Source organism: Triturus cristatus, chromosome 10 (genome assembly GCF_964204655.1).
Source record: "Triturus cristatus chromosome 10, aTriCri1.1, whole genome shotgun sequence".
NCBI lineage: Eukaryota > Metazoa > Chordata > Amphibia > Caudata > Salamandridae > Triturus > Triturus cristatus.
This window is the reverse complement of record NC_140593.1, coordinates 892,430,946-892,457,238: the sequence shown is the minus strand read 5'-3', so window position 1 is coordinate 892,457,238 and position 26,293 is coordinate 892,430,946. Positions and strand designations below refer to the sequence as shown.

Below are 26,293 nucleotides of genomic sequence, written 5' to 3'. Positions count from 1 at the left end.
CATCATTGCAGAGAACAGTGAGTTTGGCATTCTGTCAACGCTAGATCGTGAAGGTGACCCTGTGACCGAGACCACTTACGAGAAAGAGATTGCTGTAGTAGGCACATGATTAGTCTTATGTTGGGAACTATGGCGATGCAAGATGCCATCATACCTAGTAGATGCATAACAGTTTCAACTGTGAGTGAACTGTTTGTCTGAAATTGAGGTAGAAGTGTCTGCAAGTTATGTATCCGAGCAGATTGAGTAGGCTAATCCAAACTGTGTGTTGGGGATTGCTCCTAAATATGGTTGGATTTGAAGAGGTTGAAGGTGAGACTTGGGGACATTGATGGTGACCCCCAAATTTTGTAGGAGCTCTATAATTTATGTGTTGTTTACAATGTAGATAGGTGTTGCCTTTGATTAACCAATCATCCAGGTACAGGAATACATGATTTGTATTGTGGACGCAGGTGTGCTGCTCTTACTGCTAGACATTTTGTAGAAACCCTTGGTGCGGTAGTGACACTAAACGGGGTAGAACCTTGAATTAGTTGTGTTTTCTTGCTATGACAAACCTGAGGTATTTGCGATGAGCTAGATGAATGGGTATATGGAAGTAAGCGCCCTTTAGGTCCAAAGTGGCCATAAAGTCACCCATCTGTAGAAGTAGAATGACATCTTGTATAGTGACCATGTGAAAGTGTTCTGATAGGATGTAGTAGTTGAGAGGTCTGAGATCTAGGATTGGTCTCAGTGATATTAGAAGGTACAGGGAATACACCCCTGTGCCTTATTGATGAAGGGGAACTGGTTATATAGCCCCTTTGAGAAGAAGGGCTTGGACCCCTTGTTTGAGAAGAATTAAGTAATCTTGGGATAGTATGAGATTGCGAGGTGGTGTGGTAATGAGCTCCAGACACAAGCCATGTTGGATAATGGCTAGTACCCATTGGTCTGATGGGTAAAAGCACTGCAGTCGTCCCCCGACAGGTGTTATGTGATCGGGGCGAAGGTTAGGGCAGTCACTGTTTGGGGGCAGAGGCTGCACCAGGTGTTGAAGTACCTATACTTCTCCCTTTATTATTGTTGCCTCTAAAGGAGCCTCTGTAAAAAACTTAAGTATAACTGGATTGCCCCTGCTTTAGCTGGGAAGTGGAGTCATCTGTGGCAAAGGATTTATATCCGCTCTTGTAGCCTGAACAGCGAAAGGAACCGCGAGATGTGGGAGTTTAAAAAACTCCTAATGCTTTTGCGGGATCAGTGTCTTTTTTTTCATTTTGTCTAAAGTGGAGTCAACTTGAGGGTCTAATAAATGCTCCTTATCAAAGACATATTCAAAACTGCCAATTGAATTTCTGGATTAAAACCTGAACACCTCAGCCAGGCATGTCTTCTGAGCAAAATACTGGTGTAGATGCCCCTCGCGGCTGTGTCAGCTGCATCCAAGGCACATCCCATTGAATTATTGCTGATGGCCAGACCTTCATTAACTATTTGTTAACCCCTTTTCGGTGTTCTTCTGGAAGATACTGTAGCAGTTTTTTAATTTCCTCCCAGTGGGCCCGATCGTAACGTGAGAGCAAGTCCTGGGAGTTAGCAATATGTCAATGATTACCTGCTTGAGCTGAAACCAGTTTCCCAGCAGCATCAGTGTGTACGTTCTCTTTCTCAGGAGGTGAGGTATCTCCACTCGCCTGACTAATTTCCCGTTTAAGAGCTGTGGTAGCCACGATCGAGTCTGGTGGGACCTGGCTAAGTATAAAAAAGTGGATCCGTTGGGAGCCGCTTTATATTTTTTTATCAACGTGTGGGGTTATAACACGGGAGAAGTTGGGGCGAAGTCACATCCCAATGCCGGACGCACAGCTTATTTCTACTTGCATAACACAGATGCCACAAGTTAGTCCAATTTCACCAATTTTTATTCCAATTTCATCCAAAGCTTTTTATTTTACATTGCTTTTCTTCTTGTCACATGAGGGGCGGCTTACGTTTTCACTATGTCCTAAATGCAACGGAAATGCCAATCCAGACCTTATTCGGAAGCACGGAGTGTACATAAGTAATTCCTCATTAGTTGAGCTTTATAACCCAATGCTTTTCGGGCCTTTCCTGGCCCTTCGTCAGGGGAACTCTACAAATTCAAAACATTATAATTAAACTGTGTATTTAAACCACTTAAACATGTTCATTACTGCACTTAAATAAAGAATTCATGCTTTCAAAACAGTTCACCCCATAATCAACGTCTTCCCGCTAAAAACATAGCCAATCACTACTACTAAGTTGATAACCAAACCCACCTCATCCAAACAACCTCTTTTCTCTCTTTTTCAGAGCCTCCTATTAGACCCTCACTAATCAATTCCCGTGATCATGCAGAAAACTTTAATCTAGTCTAGTTGTTACCCAACAGTAAAACATTATTTGAGCAAGCCAATACCTTCCGAATCTGTTATGGTAATCGCCTTCCCACCATGCTCATAACAGTCAAAAAGCTGCGTTCTTTCTGCGCCCTAGTTTATAAAGGCCTTAAGTGTGTCCCCGCCTATCCATGTGACCCTTTCCCAGTTACCTGCCCTCTACTCTTTAAATTCCATTACGGGCTGTATCTACGATCACATTGCCTGCGTTGTGCTATTTTTCTAAATCATATTCTTTACATTAAATCCTTGCTCTTAATCTACCCTGGATTTCACCTCTGCTGTTATAACACAGGCCCATGCAGGTTCTTTAAATATATTATCTGCATGCCTTAACATGCCTGGAAGCATGGGCAGAAACAGGGTGTCTTTATGGGTGGATGATAAAGTGACAAATAGGAAGTCCTACTCTAGGGACCCCCTATGAAAATGGGCTCCATGAAAAGTTACTGCTCTGTCAACTACTTGTTGATAGTCACTAGCAACTTCAGGTGGTGAAGGACGAGCTGGGTAAAGATCTGGGTCGTTTGGAGTTTTGGGGTATATATCAAACATTCCAAGGATCTGGTTCCCCTAATGGTTCTCCTAACACCCTGCCAGTGAACCTGGAGGTGTGTGGCCTAGAGGGTCTAAATGTGGAGAAGGAGATGGTGGTGGTAGCGAATGTGGAGGAGTTGGAGGATGATGTGCTGGGATTGTAGCCTAGTCTTTTGTTTTCTTTTTGGGAGGTACTGGAATGTTGCAGTCCTCCTCAAATGTTAGCTGCCTTTTAGGAGGAGGTGAGGCTATGATTTACCTTTGCCTTCTAGAATGGGTTCCACCAACCGCTGAGGTGGAGGAATCATCTTGCAGTGCGGTTTTGCTAGGGAGAGACAAGTGATATACCGCTTCTTTCCCTGCCACAGAAACATACACTGACTTCCGGCAAGCTCACACTGTCCTATGTGCCATTTCACATCTCCTAATGTAAATCATAAATAACTGTGGAATGAGAAACCAGAGGACAAACCACACAAACTGTATGTGTGCCAGCGTTTGGACTAACATCCTTTGCATGGTTTGGAAAAGGTGTGCCTCCAATCCCTTTTCAATGTAGTAGCCTGCTTTAGATATTTACCTTTGTAGTGCACTTGGCAATCCAATTTCACTCAAGGCACTACATATACAATTTTACAGTGCAGTTCGTCAATGCAGCTATGCCTTACTCACAAGGCAGTTATGTCCAAAGTGCCCCTTTCCTCCTCCAATGCAAGCTGAGTGAACTTGTTTGCTGCCACCATATCCTACAGCATGAAGTGACTGGCAATGACGGAAGAAAAATAATGTAGTTACCTGCAACTCTTGTGAGGAGACAGACTGCAATGTCTGTGCTTTAAAAGGTCCAACAGTGGGATCTCTTGTATATTCCTGCATGTGTGAAAAGTATGGTGTGTGTACATATAATGTGCAAGTTCTTTAGTCTAAGGATGAATGTAAGGTGCCCAAATAAGTCAACTACGTGCATGAATGCTCCTTGCTCAAAGGAGGTAAGAAAGTATGTGCCTCCCTGTGCTGACGACTCTGTCCTTGGAACTCTATTCAATGGAATGAGGGTAGTTTTTTAGGTCTCTGCCTGGCGAAAGCAGCGCATGCACTGCTCTCGTCATACCAGGGCTTCTTGGAATCGATACAATTCCAGAAGTCGTGTCGCGGCTCCGCCTCCATATTTGATTTGTGTGCGTCGTTTTGCGTCATAGATAAGGCAAAACACAGAGTAATGATTGCACCGGAGGCAATCATTACACTGAGGGTTGCCACCCTGTCCTCTTTTGGCCCCGCCCACCGGGATTTGATCTTTGCTTTGCGGCGGGAGACAGTGTCTCTCAATTAGCCGCTGGCCCCGCCCACTGGGATTTGATCTTTTACTTGCGGCGGGAGACAGTATCTCTCAATTAGCCACTAAGCACTTTTTTTTCGTATTACGCGTTTGCCTTGAACAATGGCTGACGCACTTTTTATTTCTCCGTTCTCGAACAAGGAAGCGGGCGCGGCGTAGGGTCCACTAGCCTGTGGCATAAGTAACAGGTGCTCGCTTAAAGCCATTGTGGCATTATGCAACCCAGGTTCCCCCCGCAGCGTACCTCAGCTGAACCTAACCGCTAATAAGAATTCTCCAGTGTTCCAGTTGAAGGCGGGAAAGCTGGGTATGGCTCGAGTCAGCAATTCATCTAGTCCCCGGTGAACAGGATTTGCATAATCGAGTGAGAAACAAGAGGCGAAGGACTAGCAGGAAGAAAAGGGCAAGTGGGATATAAAAAACAAATTACAAAACAGGCAACTTAATTAAGGCCCCCCCCTTCCTTTCCTCTTCCTCAGCGGGAAAAGGCAATTTGCAATGCTAAGACTCTTAAGCACTTTAGAATCCTTGGTATCTTAGCACGACACATTAGAAGGTAGAAGCAAATTCGCTTTAATTTTAATCCTTCACTTCCATCTCTGCTTCATTTTGAAATCCCTGCTTTGCCATTGGTCGAGCGCAGGAGAAACCTTTAGAGATGGCTCTCTGACCCCGCTATTATTGCAACTGATGTCAGACAGAAATCACATATTCACGTACTTCATTTGAGTCAGGTTGTCAGGTTTTGTACACCACCTTACCACAATTTATTGCATGACAGCGTCGTACCTGCAGCGAAAAGTAAACTCTATGCTAAAACTTTAAAGCACAACAAAGTAACTAAACCTTGGACATTATCATTGGTTAAACTGAATTTTGTTCAGAATTTGGGATACCAAAAAGGTAGAGGACATATTAAAGAATCAAAACAAGTAGAATAGTCCGTAACTGATAAGAAGGGCATCTTCGTTTGTTTGTGGCTCTGGCGTGATGAGTCATTGTGGCCTAGTGGTTAAGGTCTCTGGCTCTCACTCTAAAGGTTACGAGTTCAAGTCCTGGTATTTCAATGGTTGTCGTTTCTGAAGTAAAACTATAGGCAATGGTACTTTCTTACGTGTTGAAAATAGTTTTGAGTTGCGGGCAAAACTACACCTCGCCGTTTGGGCACAGTTACAAACCACTTAACTTCTCCACGCCAGAAACAAATGTTGGGGGGCCTGTTTTGAACTAGGAGGTGGAGCTACGGCAAGGGAGAAGGCAACCGTTGCAGCACTCTCTAAGTTCGGGGAAGAAGAGGGGTCCAATAAAGTAAAAAAAATAAATAAGGGAATTCTTTTTGCATGCTGTACGTTGATTTTCAGCATCACCAATGTAGCCTGGGGTATGTCAGATTCTGAAAGCAAGCGTTCAATGAAAGGTTGCCAACTTTGCTCACACGTCCACGAGCCTAAATACTATGCTAATACCTACAAACTCAAACGTACTGATTTACATGTGTGAATTATGAAGCAGTCATTTTGGCAAGTATCTGACCAATTCACTGGGATTGCTCTCTGTCTAATACGTGGCATCTAGCGATGACTTAGACAGTTAAGGTACTATATAAATGCATTCCCTCAATCTTGTAATGTATTAGAAAAGAAATGGGTTGCGGCTACTGCCTGTGCCCTCACTGCCCTGCCTGAGAACTGGTGGCATTTGGCTGAACCCTCGGTGCACGGGATCACACAGGCACTCTGAGTCAGCCTGGTGTCCGCACACGGCCCGAGTGTCATTGTTCATCATTTCCACAAATTAATATGGAGGAGTGCACTTCACTCCCGGTAGGGGTCAGCATTTCTGTTGTAAGTTTTTTTTTTTTTTTCCCCCCAAAACCTTTATTGGTCAGTAACGAATAGTACAGAGCTTCTCGCCTACAACCTTGGTTAACAGGCCTTCTGTTGTAAGTTTATCGCCTCAGCCAAACTAAACACACTGTATGCCACAGCGAGTCAAAGGCCAGTACCCTGCGCAGGCAGCTATTGCCCTCGGGAATTACCACACAGCGCTTCTCGGATACGGTGGGGGATGCGCGACCCGTCTAGTGACAAACACTGTTAAAGCGCCACTTTAATAAAGCACCCTTTCAATTCATGCGCCTAAATGCAGAGCTTTCAGTACTGGAAGAACAGTTCTGGGTTTGACTTGATGGCAGCAAGGCCAAGTCGATTAGTAAGTACCAAATTAAGTGCCAATGCTGCACAAGGCTTTTGCCTACTCTTTTTTAACTGTGTATTGAATTAAACAATCACATGGTTGACTACTTTTTCGGTCAGATTTAATCAAAGAGGTAAATTAATTACATCATATTTTTCATTTTTCAACAACTGATAATTTCTTAATTAAAAAACTGCACCGTGATTTGAACAATACCCTTGTTACACAATTTAAATACAACAATTTTGTAAGATTTCGACACCCTCAAAAATGCAATATTTAGCAAAAAAGACATTCAACTCTTCAACATTCATACCCACTCACACCCATTCATATTCCTCAATATATACAAAACTAAGTGAAAACTGTGTCGAATGACACGTGAAGGCCATCCAGAAAGATTTTTGTACTTTCGTTGCCTATACTCTTTCTTTTCTTGAAAAAAGGTTTTTTTAAGATGATCGGTTGGCCTTGGCTCGTAAGGTCTACGCGTTTCGGAACCCTTATCTTGCTGGGAACCTCATCAGGACCAATGTACTGAAATAAATAAACAGAAAATTGTTTAACCAATGTCCTGTCTCTTGGTGACTGTGGTGGCTGCGCTATCTTTAAAATTCTCACCTGCAACTTAGATGCAGTCTGTGTCTCGCAGGGGATGTGTTGGCCGTCTACCTCTGTCTGTCAAGCCCAAATTTTTGCCTGTCAAACCAAATAATACAAGGAATACAATCAACTCCTGACTTCCTTATCATACAACAACAGATACAACTCTCTCTAAGTCAGAAGTCAGTCTGTCTGATGAAATGGCGCTTACTTGAAGTGTGCGTCAAGGTGCAGAGTCTATGGGGTCTCGGTTCTGGTTATCTCCGACTTCTCGGTGACACTGGTAGTGTTAACACCGTCCGTGTGTTTAAAAAAAATGGCTTCAAGGTTGCCAGTTGCATTCGTAACACTGTGTGTCAGAAAAAAGCGGAACTCGTAAACATTGTATCTCAGTTGGTGTTGTATGTACAGCATCGCGGGTGGTTGGAATCTCACCTCAATGGAACGAATTTCCCGCGTCTCGTTGGGGTTCTTTGACGTCGCTTTGACGTCGCTTTGACGTTTGACGTTGTGAGTCAACCATCGAAGGCGATTTTTTCTCACACAACGGTATCAACTGGAAACATGACACGTTTTCAAATTGTAAATCTAAATTCGTGGTATATGGAATATTATGCCCCTGCACGAAGTTGTACATTGGTAAGACCAATCAAGAAATTAGACAGAGGATTCAACAACACGAATCTAGAATTCGCAAACATATCCTAAATGCACCTCTTGTCAATCATTGGTCTTCTAAAAACCATACAGAAAGAGAGCTGAGATGGACTATTATTTCCAAAGTCGAAAAGGACGCCAGAGGTGGGGATCTGGACTCAAAACTATTGAGACGGGAAGCAATGTTGATTATCAAATTCAACACTTCAGTTGACGGACTTAACGAACTCTCGGAAATTTTCAACCTATAAGAACAGAGAGAAGGAAGGAAGGTGACAATCATTGGATTTTATTCACTGAAGCGTAAACACAAACTACCATGATGTCAAAACACCCTTCGGAAATCTCCACCTACTTTGGAATTCTACAGAATTGAGAGATCATAAATAAGGACATAAAGAACTCAAAGAATGGATAGGTCCATCTGACACAGTTTCAGGCTTAGTCGACCACAGCTCAGTCTTCAACATCGTGAAAGAGCTCTCCAACCCCAGCGCAGGAAACAACGACATCACCCCATCACAAGACCTCTGCAACTCCCTCGCTTCATACTTCCACAACAAGATCACGGACATACACAACAGCTTCAACAACCAACCAACGCACACCATGACCGAACAATCACCCCCCACCACCACCCTCCACGCCTGGACCCCGATCAGCACCGAAGACACCATCCGCACGATGAACTCCATCCACTCCGGATCACCGACCGACCCCTGCCCTCACCACGTTTTCAACAAGGCCGACGCTGTCATCGCACCCCACCTGCGAGACATCATCAACACATCATTCAACACCGCCACCTTCCCTGAGAGCTGGAAACACGCCGAACTCAGCGCCTTACTCAAGAAACCAACACCGGACCCCACCGAACTCAAGAACTACCGCCCCATCTCGCTCCTCCCGTTTCCAGCCAAAGTCATCGAGAAGACCGTCAACAAGCAGATGGCCGCCTTCCTCGAGACGAACGGATCCCTCGACCCCTCACAGTCCGGCTTCCGAGCCAATCACAGCACCGAGACCGCCCTCATCGCCGCCACCGATGACATCCGAGCCCTGATGGACAATGGAGAAACAGCGGCCCTCATCCTCCTAGACCTCTCCGCGGCATTCGACACGGTCTGCCACCGCACCCTAGTACAGCGCCTCAGTAACATCGGAATCCAGGACAAGGCGCTGGAATGGATCATCTCCTTCCTCGACGGAAGGACACAGAGAGTCCGCCTACCACCATACAAATCAGAAGCCTCCGAAGTCATCTGCGGCGTCCCTCAAGGATCATCTCTGAGCCCCACCCTCTTCAACGTCTACATGAGCCCCCTCGCGGCCATCGTACGCAAACACAACCTCAGCATTATCTCCTACGCCGACGACACCCAGCTGATCCTCTCCCTGACCAACGACCCCGCCTCCGCCAGAGCCAACCTGCACGAAGGGATGAAAGAGGTAGCCGAGTGGATGACGACCAGCCGCCTGAAACTGAACTCTGACAAGACGGAGGTCCTCATCCTGGGCTCTTCCCCCTCCGCCTGGGACGACTCCTGGTGGCCTCCAGCCCTGGGCACCGCACCCAAACCAACAGACCATGCACGCAACCTGGGCTTCATCCTGGACTCCTCCCTCTCCATGACCAGGCAAGTCAACAACGTCTCCTCGGCGTGCTTCAACATCCTACGCATGCTACGGAAGATCTTCCGGTGGATCCCCACCGAGACCAGGAAGACCGTCACCCAGGCCCTCGTCACCAGCCGACTGGACTACGGCAACGCCCTCTACGCCGGTACCACCGCCAAGCTCCAGAAGAGACTCCAGCGGATCCAGAACGCCTCGGCCAGACTCATCCTCGACATCCCACGAACCAGCCACATCACCGGACACCTGAGAGACCTTCACTGGCTCCCCGTCAACAAAAGAATCACCTTCCGCCTCCTCACCCACGCACACAAAGCCCTACACGACCAAGGCCCGAGCTACCTCAACAGCCGGATCAACTTCTACGCTCCCAAACGCCACCTCCGATCAGCCAACCACGCCCTCGCCGCCGTCCCCCGCATCCGAAGAGCGACTACAGGAGGAAGGTCCTTCTCCTACCTGGCCGCCAAGACCTGGAACTCCCTCCCGACCGACCTGCGCCTGACCCAAGACCACCTCTCCTTCAGGAAGAAGCTGAAGACCTGGCTGTTCGAGCAGTAGCGGCACCCCCCCCCCCAGCGCCTTGAGACCCTACGGGTATGTAGCGCGCTCTATAAGTGTCACTGATTGATTGATTGATTGGCGTCATGCTCATCCACCTGGCTAATGAAATACAACAGTCTTTACTACAACTCAAAAATGGACTCTACAAGACAAGTGGTGTCCGATCGGAGATCTCGAGACCATATTAAGAATACTTTAGCGATCAACATTAAACATCATTACGCCCCCTTGCCGGACTAAATAAAGTTTTTTTGTTAAATAACAAAAAAGAGGCCACCAGCTCCCAAGAACTACATTTCCCAGAAGTAATCAGACTGACGTCACGTCTTCACGTGATGCGTCAATTATTCAAGAACACACCTTGACGAGAACGGGAACCGAGCATAGCAGCGACGTCAAAGAACCCCAACGAGACGCGGGAAATTCGTTCCATTGAGGTGAGATTCCAACCACCCGCGATGCTGTACATACAACACCAACTGAGACACAATGTTTACGAGTTCCGCTTTTTTCTGACACACAGTGTTACGAATGCAACTGGCAACCTTGAAGCCATTAAACACACGAACGGTGTTAACACTACCAGTTTCACCGAGGAGTCGGAGATAACCAGAACCGAGACCCCAGAGACTCTCCACACCTTGACGAGAACGGAAACCGAGCATAGCAGCGACGTCAAAGAACCCCAACGAGACGCGGGAAATTCGTTCCATTGAGGTGAGATTCCAACCACCCGCGATGCTGTACATACAACACCAACTGAGATACAATGTTTACGAGTTCCGCTTTTTTCTGACACACAGTGTTACGAATGCAACTGGCAACCTTGAAGCCATTTTTTTTAAACACACGGACGGTGTTAACACTACCAGTGTCACCGAGGAGTCGGAGATAACCAGAACCGAGACCCCATAGACTCTGCACCTTGACGCACACTTCAAGTAAGCGCCATTTCATCAGACAGACTGACTTCTGACTTAGAGAGAGTTGTATCTGTTGTTGTATGATAAGGAAGTCAGGAGTTGATTGTATTCCTTGTATTATTTGGTTTGACAGGCAAAAATTTGGGCTTGACAGACAGAGGTAGACGGCCAACACATCCCCTGCGAGACACAGACTGCATCTAAGTTGCAGGTGAGAATTTTAAAGATAGTGCAGCCACCACAGTCACCAAGAGACAGGACATTGGTTAAACAATTTTCTGTTTATTTATTTCAGTACATTGGTCCTGATGAGGTTCCCAGCAAGATAAGGGTTCCGAAACGCGTAGACCTTACGAGCCAAGGCCAACCGATCATCTTAAAAAAACCTTTTTTCAAGAAAAGAAAGAGTATAGGCAACGAAAGTACAAAAATCTTTCTGGATGGCCTTCACGTGTCATTCGACACAGTTTTCACTTAGTTTTGTATATATTGAGGAATATGAATGGGTGTGAGTGGGTATGAATGTTGAAGAGTTGAATGTCTTTTTTGCTAAATATTGCATTTTTGAGGGTGTCGAAATCTTACAAAATTGTTGTATTTAAATTGTGTAACAAGGGTATTGTTCAAATCACGGTGCAGTTTTTTAATTAAGAAATTATCAGTTGTTGAAAAATGAAAAATATGATGTAATTAATTTACCTCTTTGATTAAATCTGACCGAAAAAGTAGTCAACCATGTGATTGTTTAATTCAATACACAGTTAAAAAAGAGTAGGCAAGAGCTTTCAGTACAGCAGTCAATGTTATGCGCTTTCTTGCTGCTATAGATCGGTTGTCTGGTGAACCAGTGACCACAACCTCATCTCAGAGGCAGATTCCATAATTGAAGTGTCAGATGTTTTAGAATCTGGCTAGACTTTGCAAGCATAGTAAACCTAATATATGATGCTCCTGAAATGTGTAGGCTGCTCCTTCCACCACCAAAAGCGTCAACACTAGAATACAAAAAAAAAATATTATAATAATTGAGACACACCAAGGGCGTTGTAGGGCTTACTGCTGGACCCTGCTATGAAATTAAGTAGTCTTCTAGCGGTCAAAGCTGGGGGCAGAGGTGTACAGCCCTCCTGCTAGGGACAGAGGGTCTTGGAACAAGCTGGGCTACTTCGAATAAAATGCATGAGATTAGAAAGCTGCACAATTTCAAAATATTCTTATAGGGGCCATCCACTGAAATAAAAAAATCTACTGTCCTTTTAGCCAGTCTTGCATTATCAGAGGTCACCAACCATAAGGGTTCTGGACCGTCTGTTTCCTTGATGCCTCTTTTGGCTTCTTAAAGCTATTGTGACATCACTCATTAGATGTCCCATTAAATACAGTTCTTGGACATATGCTAGCCAAGTTCAGGATGAGTGACCAAAAGCCGGAATTAAAGACTGGCCCTCCTACATAGGTCAGACCACAGTCCCTGATAGATCCGAATCTGCCAACAGCCTGGTCAGGGAGAAGTGGGGACCCAGGCCCTGTATTCTACACTGCCATGCCTTCATTTGGGAAACTCGCGTGTTGTGCGTAGGCAAGGCAAGTTTTCCTAGAAACAGCAAGGAGGCAACACTCACTCTCATCCTGAAGAAAATATAGGAAACAGCAAAAACATGTGTTTTCCAAATATGGGGTCTCTGATACTAGAGAGAGGGGTTCCCGAGCCAAACTGTAAACAGTGCCTTGGTGCATGCAAGGAAAAACAAGCATTAAAAATGCAATAGGTCTTGCCTTTTATTAACTTAAAGCCATTTGCTTTGCTATACAATACCATTAGCAAAGCAAATGGCTTTAACTTAATCAAAGGCGAGACCTATTGCATTTTCAATGCTTGTTATCCATTCCCTTCACTCGTAGGTTTATCCCTCTCCATTGAAACTTCCATATCCACTCATTTCCTATCTTGCTGGCTGTTTCAAAGAAGAAGCGTCATTCTACTAGGATTTCTATCTGGGCTGCTATAATTGCCCAGCCTTGATCAGTTCAAAATGGGCTGACCTGTAACCGCTGCACAAAAGGAATGCGAAAACAATGTATAAACAGGGGAATATGCACCTTCTCCTAATAGAGAAGATAACTTTAATTGCACAAAGAATGCAGAAGTTTAGGTGGCTAAGGGCTTCTACCCACTTGGTAAACAAAGAAGGATAAACAGTAGCTCACTCATGTCTATGACATGTATATTGTCCAGATATTTAAGAAACCTGTCAAGTAAGTACTGGGTAGACACATTGCCAGGGGCAGAACCAAGAAGGTGCCCCACTCAGGCAGGGAACAAGCCTGGATTCCTGGCAACTTGGTGCTGGGACAGACTGTCATGTGAAAAGCTGAGCTGCTCAAGACCACCGCAAGACATTGACGCCAAGATAACTAAAGATCATCATGGAGGATACCCCAAGAACACAAGACCACTCAAAAGTCTTGAAAATCTTCTTGCAGTCTAGTTGGCATGGAAGCAAGGCAAAGACATTAAAGCAAGGCAAATATGACTTAGGCTTTGAAGCTGCAGTCTCTTTGGTGCATCATTATTGGCGATCCTCTACAGTGCCAGAATTCCCTGTACAATATCTGCCATTTCATAGGCCCAGAAGAACATGGAGGTCATGAATGGTTGTATGATGGTACAACGCATACCACAACAACGCATGCCTGAACAACGCGGTCTCAACCACGACCATGTCTTTACCACGCAATTTCGTGGTTAAGACATGATTGGTAAAGGGACATGTGTGGCTAAGATCACACCCCTGCCTCCAGCCCTGAAAATGGTCCTTTTTCCCCCACCCACCCTGAGCCCTAAAAATTGACCCCAAGCAGTAGAAACAACCCCGATCCCAGCCCCTCCCACTCTGAGCCCTAAAAACAGTCCCCTGCAAATGTAAACTTCCCCGACCCAGCCTCCTCCCGCCCAGAGGCCTAAAACTATCCCAGCCCTGAAAAATATCCCTTCCAACTGCCTGAGCCCCAACAACTGACCCCACGCCCTAAAAACTACCCAGACCCCCAGATCCCCCCACCCTTAGCCCTAAAACCCGACCTTGCCCTATAAACAACCAGACACCCCCAGATCCCTAAAAACTACTCCCACCCTGAAAAACTGCCACCCCAAAACACAGACGGCGCCATCTCCCGATCCTTCTTCCTGCCCGCAGATTCCAGCATCTAGAGTGCACACTGCCTTAACCACGTATATGCGTGGGTAAGGCAAGCGTGGTTTGTCTTGTGAGGAAATGAAATGCGTGGCTCAGCCCACGTTGTTAAGGCAGTTTCCATCATGAGCTATTGGCTAGAGCCAGCCGACATGACTCCAAAGCCTTTGAATCATCTTCAAACTGCTTTTGGTCCCAGAAATAGTGTCATTTGCATTTGTTGTTGGTTGTAAGCACTAATGTCCAGTTCCCCACTTGTAACTGGTTAATCACTGGGGTCTGTAGAGCGCCCCTGTACTATGGGTGCAAGTGGCATGCAAGTCGGTATTGACAACATATACTCCTTTTTTAAGACTTGGAGAGATCTGGTGGGTCCAAAGCTGGGATCTGGAGTTTGTCCTGAGTGCACCCAGTTATCCGATCATCAGCAGTAACAAGAAGTTGACACCCTAAAACTACCTCCATTAACTTGATGATTCGAAATCCTGAGGTTTGGTGATTTTTTTCAGTGGCAAGGTTTTACTATTTTCACTAGAAACTTCACAGCTTTGGTTTCAGTTGGCCTGTGTTGGTGTTGTTTGAAGTCTCATCAATGAAACATTTGTTGATTAAAAACCGCAAACCTGATGGGTCTCAAAAACTTCGAAACTCGCCCAAGTAAATGTGGGTGCAGCCCCATTGTGTTTGGCAGAAAACTTACAGAAAATCTGGTGCAAAGTTGTAAACATTATAGTAAAGTTTGTGCATTAGAATTTTCACTTGCTTTTTTTTATCTGAGTATCAATATTCTAATATTCTTATTTATCCGTAATGCCCTCCATGTAGCACTGCGGTTGGTACACATATGGTCAGGTGGGAGCCGAGCATCTTTCACTACTTGGGTATTAACATTTATCATGTGCTTCGTGATTTAATCGGAGACAACCTCAGGAGGGTGATAACTTCCTTGCAGTCTCAGATTGCTTTTTGGCGTTCTCGCTCGCTCACTGTGCAAGGCCGGGTGGCTCGGTCTAAAATGGTGATGTTGCCTCGACTTACCGGCGGAGTAGACTGGTCTGCCTGCAGGTCAGTCCCTGATGCACAGGAGCCTTGCGGGTTGCACAAGAGCATATGCGGGGCATTACCGACACCGAGCCTGCTTGCATCCTTTGACACAGACACTGCACACTATAGGTAAGGAAAGCCGATAGGTTTGTTGGCTTTCAAAAGCACTCTTGCACACGCTTCAAGAGCCATTGACTCCTCTCAGGCACACTTGGGAGTGAGATATAGGACGTGGGCTGACCCAGAAGGTATAAGATAGGATATTGGCATACGTACAAGGTTTCCCGCAATGGACGCTTTCAACTCATCCAATACCACATTATACATAGCGCTTATCGTACTCTAGCCAGATTACATAGAATATACTCTGTTACATCTCCTGCCTGCCTCGCTGCCATGTCCCTAAGGCAGATATTCTGCAAATGTTACTGGCATGCCCGAGCAAACATGCGCAATTGGTTGCTGTCTGCACAGTCTTGACTCGTGTTACTGGCCATTTGGATCTGGACAAGGTGGCTAGTTGTCTACTGGGCCTTTATAGGCGTCGAAAGTTGGATGGTGACTTTTATCGATTTATTGATTTGCCGTTGAAGATGGTCCATCATAAGAAAGCAATGAATTAGAAGGTCTCATTGCTTCAGAGTACGGTGCATTGGAATGCAGCTATCATTAAATGGGGGAGGGGTATGGGGAGGCAGAGGCAGAGGCTACAGTGCGTTAGCTGGAGGAGGTGAGAGGGTTAAGGAGAAAACCCATTGCGGCTGCATGGGAGAAACTACTCTTCAGTTTACAGGGGACCCTTGACAGTGGCGAAAGCTCCTCTTGACATGCCATAACATGCTTTGCGAAGTTAGCGCTTTTTCTAGTCATGCCAGATCTGTTCCTCTCGAGTTCTTCACTCTCCCAGCCCCCCTCACCCCTCCCTCAGGAAAAGCAGGTTAATATATGTGCGCAGTGTTAATGTAGTATTCGATCTGCAGTTCTTTCCCAGTGTTTTGAGCATTCAACCCCCCCCCCCCCCCCCACCCCCTATCCCTACAGTTGGGTGTGCTGCGCATATTTCTGTATCCCACTTGGGTCTACCTTTATGTAGATGGGAATTTTAGGCTCACGTTTTAAGTTCTGTTGACTTTGTTTGGAATCATCAGGCCATCGTAATCCTTCAGTATGTAATGAACACGAAATTGTTTGAGGGCAATTTCCTGCACACATTGTAATTGTCAATGTAGCGGCATTTGTGCTCCCAGAGGGGATATCAAACTTCAATAAAGATGGTTTGGGAAAAAACAAACAATATTCTATTATTGTTCGAAGGTATAGCATGTGCTAGATAGTGAGATTATTGAGATATTTACTCCATCAAATTTTACCTGACTTTCTAGCTGCTTCGACCACATAATGTAAGCTTTCATTGCTCAATTTTGCTAGCCTCTAAAGGCACTTGTCAAAATGCAATGCCCTAGTATCAGTGGTCCTCTGACATCAGTGGTAGACGAAAGCACCCATGCAGTTCCATGTAACCCCTAATAGACTCAAAGACAAAAGCATCACTGTTAGGTTTAAGATTTCTTTACAACATCAGAGGGACATCTAGCAAAAACGGCTTGAATAGAGCGGTAAAAAGGGAGTCCAGAACAGATTCTCTAAAGGGGAGTATGGAGGGAAAAGTACCCTCCCTACCGCCCGATGAATTTAATAGACAAAGTCCTAAGAGTGAACACTATTTTTCTATTAAAAATTGGGACTTATAAGGGCTCAGGTGTATTCAGTGGTCTAGTGTCACAAAAGCAGAAATATGTACAGCATGATTCTATGCTTTTTTGCAACAATGTACGACTTGGAATCTACAAGATCTGTACTGGATTCATTCTTAATTCTTTTATATTCATCTGCTTTGTTATTATAACATTGTTATGTTCCTCCACCTAGTCCCCTAGATGTCGCTTCGTATTTGGTGAAAGAACCCAAGCTAACCTCTTTCCTGTTTGGGTTCTTTTTATCGTCATCACACTGGCAAAGAGCTGGCTTTCCTAATTCCTCAACTCATTCTGATTGTAGCTTATATCTGGAAATTATCAACATTCATCATCCACAAATCTGCACTCTTAACTGGCTGAAAGAAGTTCAGGTAACACTTGGTTGTGGAAAGAGACGCAGAGGTGTTCTCCCACCATCATCTTATTTCAATATAGGGTGTCTACATTCATGTTTTTGAATGTACATTAATTCTCCTTGGCTGTATTTTCTGACATCGTTCGGCACAGACATTTCCACAGAGGCTTCTCTTAGAAGTCTTCCATCTGACGCCAACACCAGACAACCTGGAACTTGAAGTTTACACACATCTCTGCATGCCCTTGGCATTAACCTGTGGTACAGCACAAACATCAGACAGGGAGGTCCTAATAGTGATATGGTCGAGATCTGGGTCCCTATGAGGATCTACAGCGTAATCCTCCTGAGGATCATCTGTGGGATGCAAGTAAACATGAGAAGTAAAGTCCTCTGCTGGAGAGCAGTGGTTAGCGCTGCCTGTGTCAGAGTAGGAGTTGGTGACCTCTGAAGAAAAGTAATAGGAGGGGAGGGAGGAGGTAGTGATGGTGGAGGGGGTAAGGTGATGCAATGGGAGGAGGAGTAGGGGCAACAGTCTTTTGGAGGGCAGTAGAGGCGGCAATGAGTCAGCAAGTGGAACATCTTCAAAGGCAAGACTGCTCTTCTTAAGCAGAGTCTTTTCCAAAGTAGAGATCTTGCCTGTGCATGGATGGATGATGATAGCACAGCCTCTTATCCAGCTCCTGTTACAATTTCTCGAGGACAGGACTTTTCTGGAAGTCGGTTGCCGACAACCTTAGAGTTGATGGTGATTTCGGCATTGATGGAGGACTCTGCTTCGAATGTTCAATGCAGAAACCCGATTTTGACCTCAAGGACCACGGAGGGTCGAGGCCCCTGGTTAAACCTCTCCTTGACTACGAGGGCTTGCTTCAAGGTCGACCAGGGATCGAGGGCAGGGGCGCATCTGAAAGAGATGGAGGCTTAAGCTACTGAACTGTAAGGCATCTAAAAGTCTTCTCAGTGACAGGAGGGAAGAGAACGGTATCAGGGTTCCCGACGGGAAACAAACATCTGGAGCAACACTGATCCACGTCCGAAACAGATGGCAGAGAGACTAGAAAGACTTCTTTGAACAAAAAAAAGTTGCAACAGTCCGAGTTTAACACTAGATAGCAGGAGTATGCAGAGCATGTGTATCTACAGCCACACATGATACGAACATAGTTTACAGCGTCAAAATGTATTTCATGTTTTGCAAAAATTAAATGTGTACCAATCCAAAGTGTTCTAGGATCCCACACATAGGAGATATTCTAATGTCTATGTATGCCAAGGAAGGTGCCCAATGGGCCCCCCTTATTGTAACCTCTAAATAATTTTATAGTTTGATGTTCGCTGCTAAAGCCTAAACAAAGATGCCAATTGCATAAATGTGCAGAGAGGAAAAACATCTATTTTATTTAAAAACAAATACTTCAACTAATGTTTCTATTTTCTTACAATGCTTCAGTATAGCTAGTTAAAGTATCTTTAAAATTTTCCACACAGCTTGACTAAATAGAATGCTTTATTTTTATTTGTGGATCTTTTTCACTTCAACTTGATATCCGACAATTCATGACATTATTTTAATCCCTCACATCTCCCCCATAGATCCTGAGTATTCCCTTATTCGTCTTTATTTTACCATAAGCCATGGTATACTAACAATACATGGGCTCTAGCTCCCATTATATAGCTCTTTTGGGGTATATGAAAGATACTCTGGCTACAGCACTGGTGCTGCTCCTGGCGAACAGACCTGTGGCGAGGCGCTGGGGAAGTGGCCCCCTTTTGACAATTACCAACTGGGTTAAAGATTTGATATACTGTAACACATTGTCTGATAATTTCAGCATACTTATACCTGCTAAATTGAAACCCGGAGACTTAAGGGTATATCTGGCAGAATATGATTTGAAAAGCAATGAATGTAACCTTACTTCGCTCTCATGATATGCGAAGGAAAATATCAGAGAGTAACGCACACTGTAACCGCAACAGTAATAGAGAACAAATGCTTTATGTTACTAGAAAAGAGTCCACTGGTATTATGCCTGCAAAACTACCCAAGTGGTGTGTCTAAATTGTAAAAAGTGAATAATGTCTTTGGCATCCCTTGTATTTACTTCTGAATACCGGAGTGACTTGATGCTTTTGTTTCTTTTTCGTTTATCTTTTGGAAAATTTAAATAAAATATATTTAACAAATTATTCATGGGCTGGCTAGAATAGATGCAATCCCACAAAATTAAAATCATTTCACAAAACTGTGAGTGAATATTACCTTTGCCTGCTTGACGGCTTCGTTCAGTTTATCCAGAGCACTCTGAAAGTAGGCAACCTGAAAAAACAAAAGGTCAATTACTATGTCAAAAGAACACGTGGTACTCTCTCACCTCAACACCCAAGTACCATAATGAATGCATCAGGAACAGAAAATCTGTAATGAATCCAACAGCTTAAAAAATGGAATGCTTGACTTTCTGTGAGAGGACATAGCACCAACTTGAGCTCATAGTGGCAGAACATTGAACTGTGTCCTGAACTTCAACACCTCCGATAAGAAGACGTACATATAGTAACAGCAATTACCATGTTGACATGACACCTTGTGTAAACAATCGAATTTCATTTCACCTACATTGTGGGAGCTGTGAACCAATCATACTAAAAGTACCACAATACAAGGGGATGAAAAGGTAATTTAAGAACTTCATACTGCAGGATAGATTCGCAAATACCCATTTGGTATCCATCAAACAGGCATTTACAGTTATAGACTGATTTACCCATGTGCACTTTTTACAAGTAAGTAAATATCCTGGAGGCAAGGAAATCATGAAAAGTACAGGAGTATTCAAAAACCTTTGTAAGGCATGTTTTTTCCCAAGTTACAGGTAGAAGCTGTAGGAATTAGGATAAAACACTCTTAAAATTGGATGAAGTGTACTTAAGGGGGTTCTCCACATGAAACATAATTTGTTATTTAAACTGTAAGCATCTGTTCGTAGTTTGTAGAGCTGTATATTCACATGCTCTGCATACATCTGTCATCTAGTGTAGGGCTCTGAACCTGAAACTTGTTTTTTTTAAAGATCTTTTCGAGCCACGAGGTACACTATGACTCCCCCCTTAGTTGGCCATGCTCATGGACATCAACTCCATTATTAGATTGGTTTTCACACAGCGGGTGAGTATGGAGTGTTAGTGTGAAACATGGTGGCCATGCAAATTGTATATAATGGTAACTGTAAATGTTGGAGACAGTGCAATCATTTGTGAGTCCAGGAAGACATGTGAATCTACAGCACTACAAGCTACGAACAGATGCTTACGTGGTAAGTAACATAGCCCGTTCACAGCATGAGTGGCCGTAGATACACGTGCTAAATAGACTGTACAGCAGTGCTCCCCTAAACGGTGGCTAATCAGCAGATGTCGCAAAAGACAAACAAAGTTCCTAAAACTGTTTGACCAACTCTAGCCTGTTGACGGGCCAGAACATCCACACAGTGGTGTTTAGTAAAAGTGTGTGGGGTTGATTGTCTAGGTGCTTGGGAATATTCTGGAAGAAAGCCACAGTTTCCATTTTCTTCCAAGTACAGTATGGTATGGAGAGAAGGGAGAACTCTTAGCTTTAAGGTGGCATGTCTGGATACACTTAACTAGCTATCTAGCCATGCCATCTTTTGATATTGTGACAGAGTTGCTGAGTTTTGCGAAAAGATCCATCTTTATCAATGTAGTACATTAGAGTCTTTTGAAATCAAGTTTATGAAGGGCCCTTTCTGCTACTGAGTCTGGGTGAGGGAAAACGACTGGAGACAGTGCATGACAGTCATACTGTCTGAGTTTATGAGCATCACCTTACCTTGAATGATACGAAAGAAGGCTTTTAGGCCTAGATGAATGGCAAGGAGTTCCAGGAAGTTGAAGTGGTACTCCTGCTACTGGGCTGACAAAAGTCCCTGGACTGTGATGTTTCATAAGGAGTAGTTTCTTTTCTGTAACTCCAGTTCTGTAGTAGGGGTATCTCTGTTATAGTCATAATCTAGTGAATAGTCCCGCCCATGTGCGTGGACCCCGGAGCAATAAAAATAATCTCTTAAATTTTCAAGCCATGCAGACCTGCATCTACACTTAAGAGAGGATTCAAAGACAGATAATGCAGCCTATATCCACAGGCTACACTGTCCAGTACTTCAACTAGAAAATTCCACCAACATCCACCAACAGCACTGCCTGCCCAGCTTTTTCCACAGAGAAAAACCTGCCTCTACCAGCAAAAGCCTCTGAAATGATATAGAGGGAGGAATGGACAGACAAGCCCCATAGGCTGCCATTATGTGGCTCAGAACAGGATACTGTGCCTTTAAGAAAACTTTCCAGAACTTTTCCAGTATCCCAGAATGCACAGCAGGTCCCTTTTACTTTCAGTTCTTTTTGAAGGCGTAACACGCCAGACCTGTAGCATTCCTTACATTAACATTTATCTTTCCACCGGGGAGGAGGGCGGGCGCTTAGGACTATAACAGAGATACCCCTACTACAGAACTGGAGTTCCAGAAAATAAACTACTCCTTCTGTAGTAGGGGATCTCTGTGTATAGTCATAATCTAGTGAATAGACTGGCAAGCCCATCCCCACACCAAAACGGCGGAGGAGAAGACTACAAAATAATACCACTACTGTGCGAACAAATTTCGCAGCGAAGCCTGCCCAACCTGAGCATCTGCCCTGGCATCCGTGTCCAGACAGTAATGCGCAGCAAAGGTATGGACCGACCTCCAAGTGGCCGCCTTGCAGATTTCGGCAATCGGAACATTACGCAGCAAAGCAGTCGTGGCAGCTTTGCCCCTGGTGGAATGAGCCTTAGGTTTACCCCCTAAGGTCTTACTAGCCTTTTGGTAACACAATTGTATACAGGACACAATCCACCGAGAGATGGACTGTTTGGAGGTAGCAAGACCGGTCCTGACTGATCCATAATTGATAAACAATTGGTCTGACCTACGAATATCTTTGGTCTTATCAAGATAAAACTTCAACACCCTCCTAACGTCCAGTGAATGTAGAGACCTTTCCGCTGGAGAAGGAGGATTCTGAAAAAACGTAGGTAAAGTTATGGTCTGGTTGACATGAAAATCAGATATAACCTTAGGAAGAAATTTAGGGTGAGTACGCATAACAACCTTAGCAGCATGAAATACCGTATAAGGTTCTAGGCAACACAACGCCTGAAGTTCACTCACCCTGGCCACTAAGAACGCCGCCTTCCAAGACAGGTGCTGCAACGAAGCCTTGTGAATAGGTTCAAAAGGCTCCTTCACCAATCTGGACAGCACCACATTCAATTCCCATGAAGGCGAGGGAAGTCTGACAGGAGGGAACACTTTCTTCAAGCCTTCCAAAAAATCCTTGATCACAGGGATCTGAAAGAAGGAAGTCTGTGAAGGGCATTTCCTGTAAGCAGTCAAAGCAGCGAGATGGACCTTAATGGAATGGAAATTAAGGCCAGACTGCACCAAATGCAAAAGGTACGGAAGGATGACATCTTCCTTACATGTCGTCGGGTCAAAGTGCTTGGACTTGCACCAGATGCAGAACCTCTTCCACTTGTAAGCATAGGACGTTCTAGTGGAAGGTCGCTTAGCCTCCTTCAGTATATCCATACAATCTGCTGGTAGGTTCAAATGGCCATATTGCACTATCTCAGGAGCCATGCCGCCAAACTCAAAGACGAGAGGTTGGGGTGCACCAACTGCCCCCCGAACTTCGTGTGAAGGTCCGGCCTACACTGCAGCCGTATGTGAGGAAGGAGAGACCGGTGAAGCAGGTCCGTGAACCACCACTGTCTGGGCCATTCCGGGGCAATCAGGATCATCCGCGCCCCGGACTGGGACAGCTTGATGAGCACCGCCGGAATCAGGGGAATGGGTGAAAATGCGTACAGAAAGCTGTTCGACCAGTCGATCCATAGCGCATTCCCCAGCGTCCCCCGCTGGTAGTACCTGGATGCGAAGACTCGGCATTTGCTGTTTTCGACGGTGGCGAACAGATCTACGTCTGGAGTCCCCCACCTTGCGAAGACGTCCCCTAGTACTTCGTCGTTTATGACCCATTCGTGGTTTTCCTGAATCAGTCTGCTCAGTGCGTCCGCCTGAACATTCTGCACACCTGGCAGATGCGTGGCCGTAATCGTCAGTCCTCGGGCTAGAAGCCAGTGCCAGATCGACTGCGCCTCCTGCGACAGAGTGCGTGATCTCGACCCCCCCTGCTTGTTGAGGTAATACATCGTGGTTGTATTGTCCGTCTGTACAAGCAGCGAGTTGGTCTGGAAGGACGGATGGAAGGCCTTCAATGCCAAGTAAACGGCTCTGAGTTCCAGGAAATTGATGTGGTACGTCGACTCCAACGGGGACCACTTTCCTTGTATCTGTAAGTCTCCGGAATGCGCTCCCCAGCCGTGGAGAGACGCATCCGTTACGATACTCTGCGTGGGAATGTCCTTGTGGAAGGGAACCCCCTGAGGAGATTTTCCGCCGAACACCACCACTTCAGCGACTGAAGAGCATGCAGAGACAGCCGTATCCTGTCGTCCCAAGAACCTGTCCTCTGATCCCACTGATCCTCCAAACACTCCTGCAGTGGTCTCATGTGCAGCCGTGCGTGAGGAAGATACATGAGGCCATCGATCCCAGCAGCGAAGACACCTTCCTCACTGTCGTCGATGGAGCGGTCATAAGAGCCTGAGCCTTCCAAAGGAGTGATAACCGTCTCTCCTCCGAAGGAGACACGCTTGCTGACAGCGTATTGATGGAGGCCCCCAAGTACTGTATGCACTGGACCGGAGTCGGGACAGACTTGGACATGTTGACGTGCAACCCCAGCTTGTTCAAGAGAACGCACGTCTTCTGTAAGTGCGCTTGTGCTTCCGAGAAGGAGAAGGCCTTGATCAATCAATCGTCCAGGTACGGGTAGACAAACACCTTGTTCCTCCGCAGGTGTGCAGCTACCACTGCCATGCACTTCGAGAAGGTCCTGGGCGCAGACTTTTGCCCAAATGGCAGTACTGTGTATTGATAATGATTGGCGCCGACTTGGAATCGCAGGAACTTCCTGTGCTTCTGTGCAATGGGCACATGGAAGTACGCATCCTGTAGGTCTATGGCACAGAGCCAGTCTCCTCGTTACAGCTGAGGGTAAATCTGGTGCAACTATAGCATGCGGAATTTCTCTCTGCGAATCCATTTGTTTGCTTGCCGCAAATCCAGAATGGGCCTGAACTTGTTCTTGTCCTTCTTGCGAACCAGGAAGAACCGAGAGTACAGACCTCTTCCCCTTTGAGACAGAGGTACGTCTTCCACCGCCTTTTTCCTCAACAGGATGTCTGCCTCCGCCTGGAGCTCTCGCAGTTGATACTGTGAGCTTTCCGGCGGAATCGCTGGAGGCGGGCTGATGAACCGAAAACTGTATCCATTGCAAACAATATTCAGCACCCACTTGTCCTGAGTAATTTTTCTCCACTCTGCCAGAAAAAAATTGAACGCTTCCCCCCACTGGAGTGGGTAACGGTTGCAGGGGAAGTAATCGCTCAGGGCCGAGACCCAGCCGGGCCCTGGTCGCTGTAGCGGACTGCTGGCCTCCTCTACCCTTCTGGCGCTTCTGGAAGGGTTTCCGGAACTGCTGTTGCTGTTGTTGCTGCTGTCCCGAGGCCTGCCCACGCCCTCTGCCTGCAGCCCCGAACCGTCTCTGGAACGAGCGCTTTTTCTTCTCAGGCTTCTCTAACCCGACAGTCGTCAGGGTCTCTGCCTCTGTCTTCATGCGGGCCATTTCGTCGTCCGCATTCTGGCCGAACAGGGTTTCCCCCGAGAAAGGCAGGTTGGCCACTCTTTGTTGTGACTCCGGTTTGAGTGAGGTAAGGCGAAGCCAAGCGTGACGCCGTTGGTTGATGCCATGACAATATCCATGTGCCGCTAACAGAGACACATCCGTCGCTGCGCTGATAATCTGATTTGACACCAGCATCCCCTCACGCAAAGTCTCTAGAAAGTCCTCCTTCTTGTCGCGAGGCAGCAGCTCCGCGTACTGCTGGAGAGACTCCCATAGGGCACGGTCGTAGCGCCCCAACAGAGCCCCGGCACTTGCCGCCTTCATGGTGGTAGAAGCCGTCCCACAGACCTTTCTGCCCGCCGAGTCTAGCCAACGGCTATCCTTATCAGGCGGCACTGTCGAGGAAGGAGTGGTAGCATGCTGCTTCCTTGCCGCCGTCACAATGACCGAGTCCGGTTTCGGGTATATCCTCAGAAAGGTCGGGTCCGATTCCGGCGCCCGATACTTCTTCAGGAGCCTTGAGGGGGCTGGTTTCGTCACCGCCGGAGTGAGGAACAACTCCGTAGCGGGCTCCACCAATCCCGGCACTAGTGGCAGCAGGGGGCGAGGCAGGTGCTTCTTGTGCAGCGTCTCGAAGATCACGGACGTCGTAGGTGTTGGCACCGTCACCGTGATCCCTAGCTTGGCCGCACCCCTCAGTAGCACCTCCTGGAAGGAGACTAAATTGTCGACAGGCGATACTCCCGTCTCTGGCGAGTCCGACAGCGTCGGCGAGTAGTCCCTGGCAGACGATTGGGTGCGGGATCTGGCTCTGCGCCTCCTGCGGCGTCGCCCAGATGTCGATGACGACCGTCCACGGCTCTGTGATCTTCCTCTTCATCCGGAGCGGGAGCGCGATCTGGTTGGCTTCGGCCGCTCATCCGGCCGCGCAGGCGACGGTGGCGTAACCTGGTGCCGCGGCCTCGGAGTTCTCTTCGGCGGCGTCGGATACCTAGGCAACGACATCGACCGTGGCGGGGCCACGGGCGGGCCCGACGGTGTGTGAGGCAGAATGGTATGAGGAGGAGGAGGAGGAGGAGGAGGAGGAGGAGGAGGAGGAGGAGGAGGAGGAGGAGGAGGAGGAGGTGGAGGTGGAGGTGGAGGAGGAGGAGGAAAAAGAAGGAGGAGGAGGAGGAGGAGGAGGAGGAGGTGTATACACCACTGAGTACACCGAGCCCGGTGACTCCGTTCTCTTCCTTTGTGACCCCGAGGGACTCCCGGCGT

General features: G+C 46.4%; 1 protein-coding gene across 1 annotated transcript in view; it reads right to left on the bottom strand.

The window, feature by feature from the left end:
• Positions 1 to 26,293, bottom strand: part of PTPN23 (protein tyrosine phosphatase non-receptor type 23) — a 558,626-nt gene that overhangs the window by 347,631 nt on the left and 184,702 nt on the right. The window contains exon 10 of the mRNA XM_085628617.1: positions 19,482 to 19,538. Coding sequence (XP_085484743.1) covers positions 19,482 to 19,538 — 57 coding nt within the window. The remainder of the gene's footprint in view (positions 1 to 19,481; positions 19,539 to 26,293) is intronic.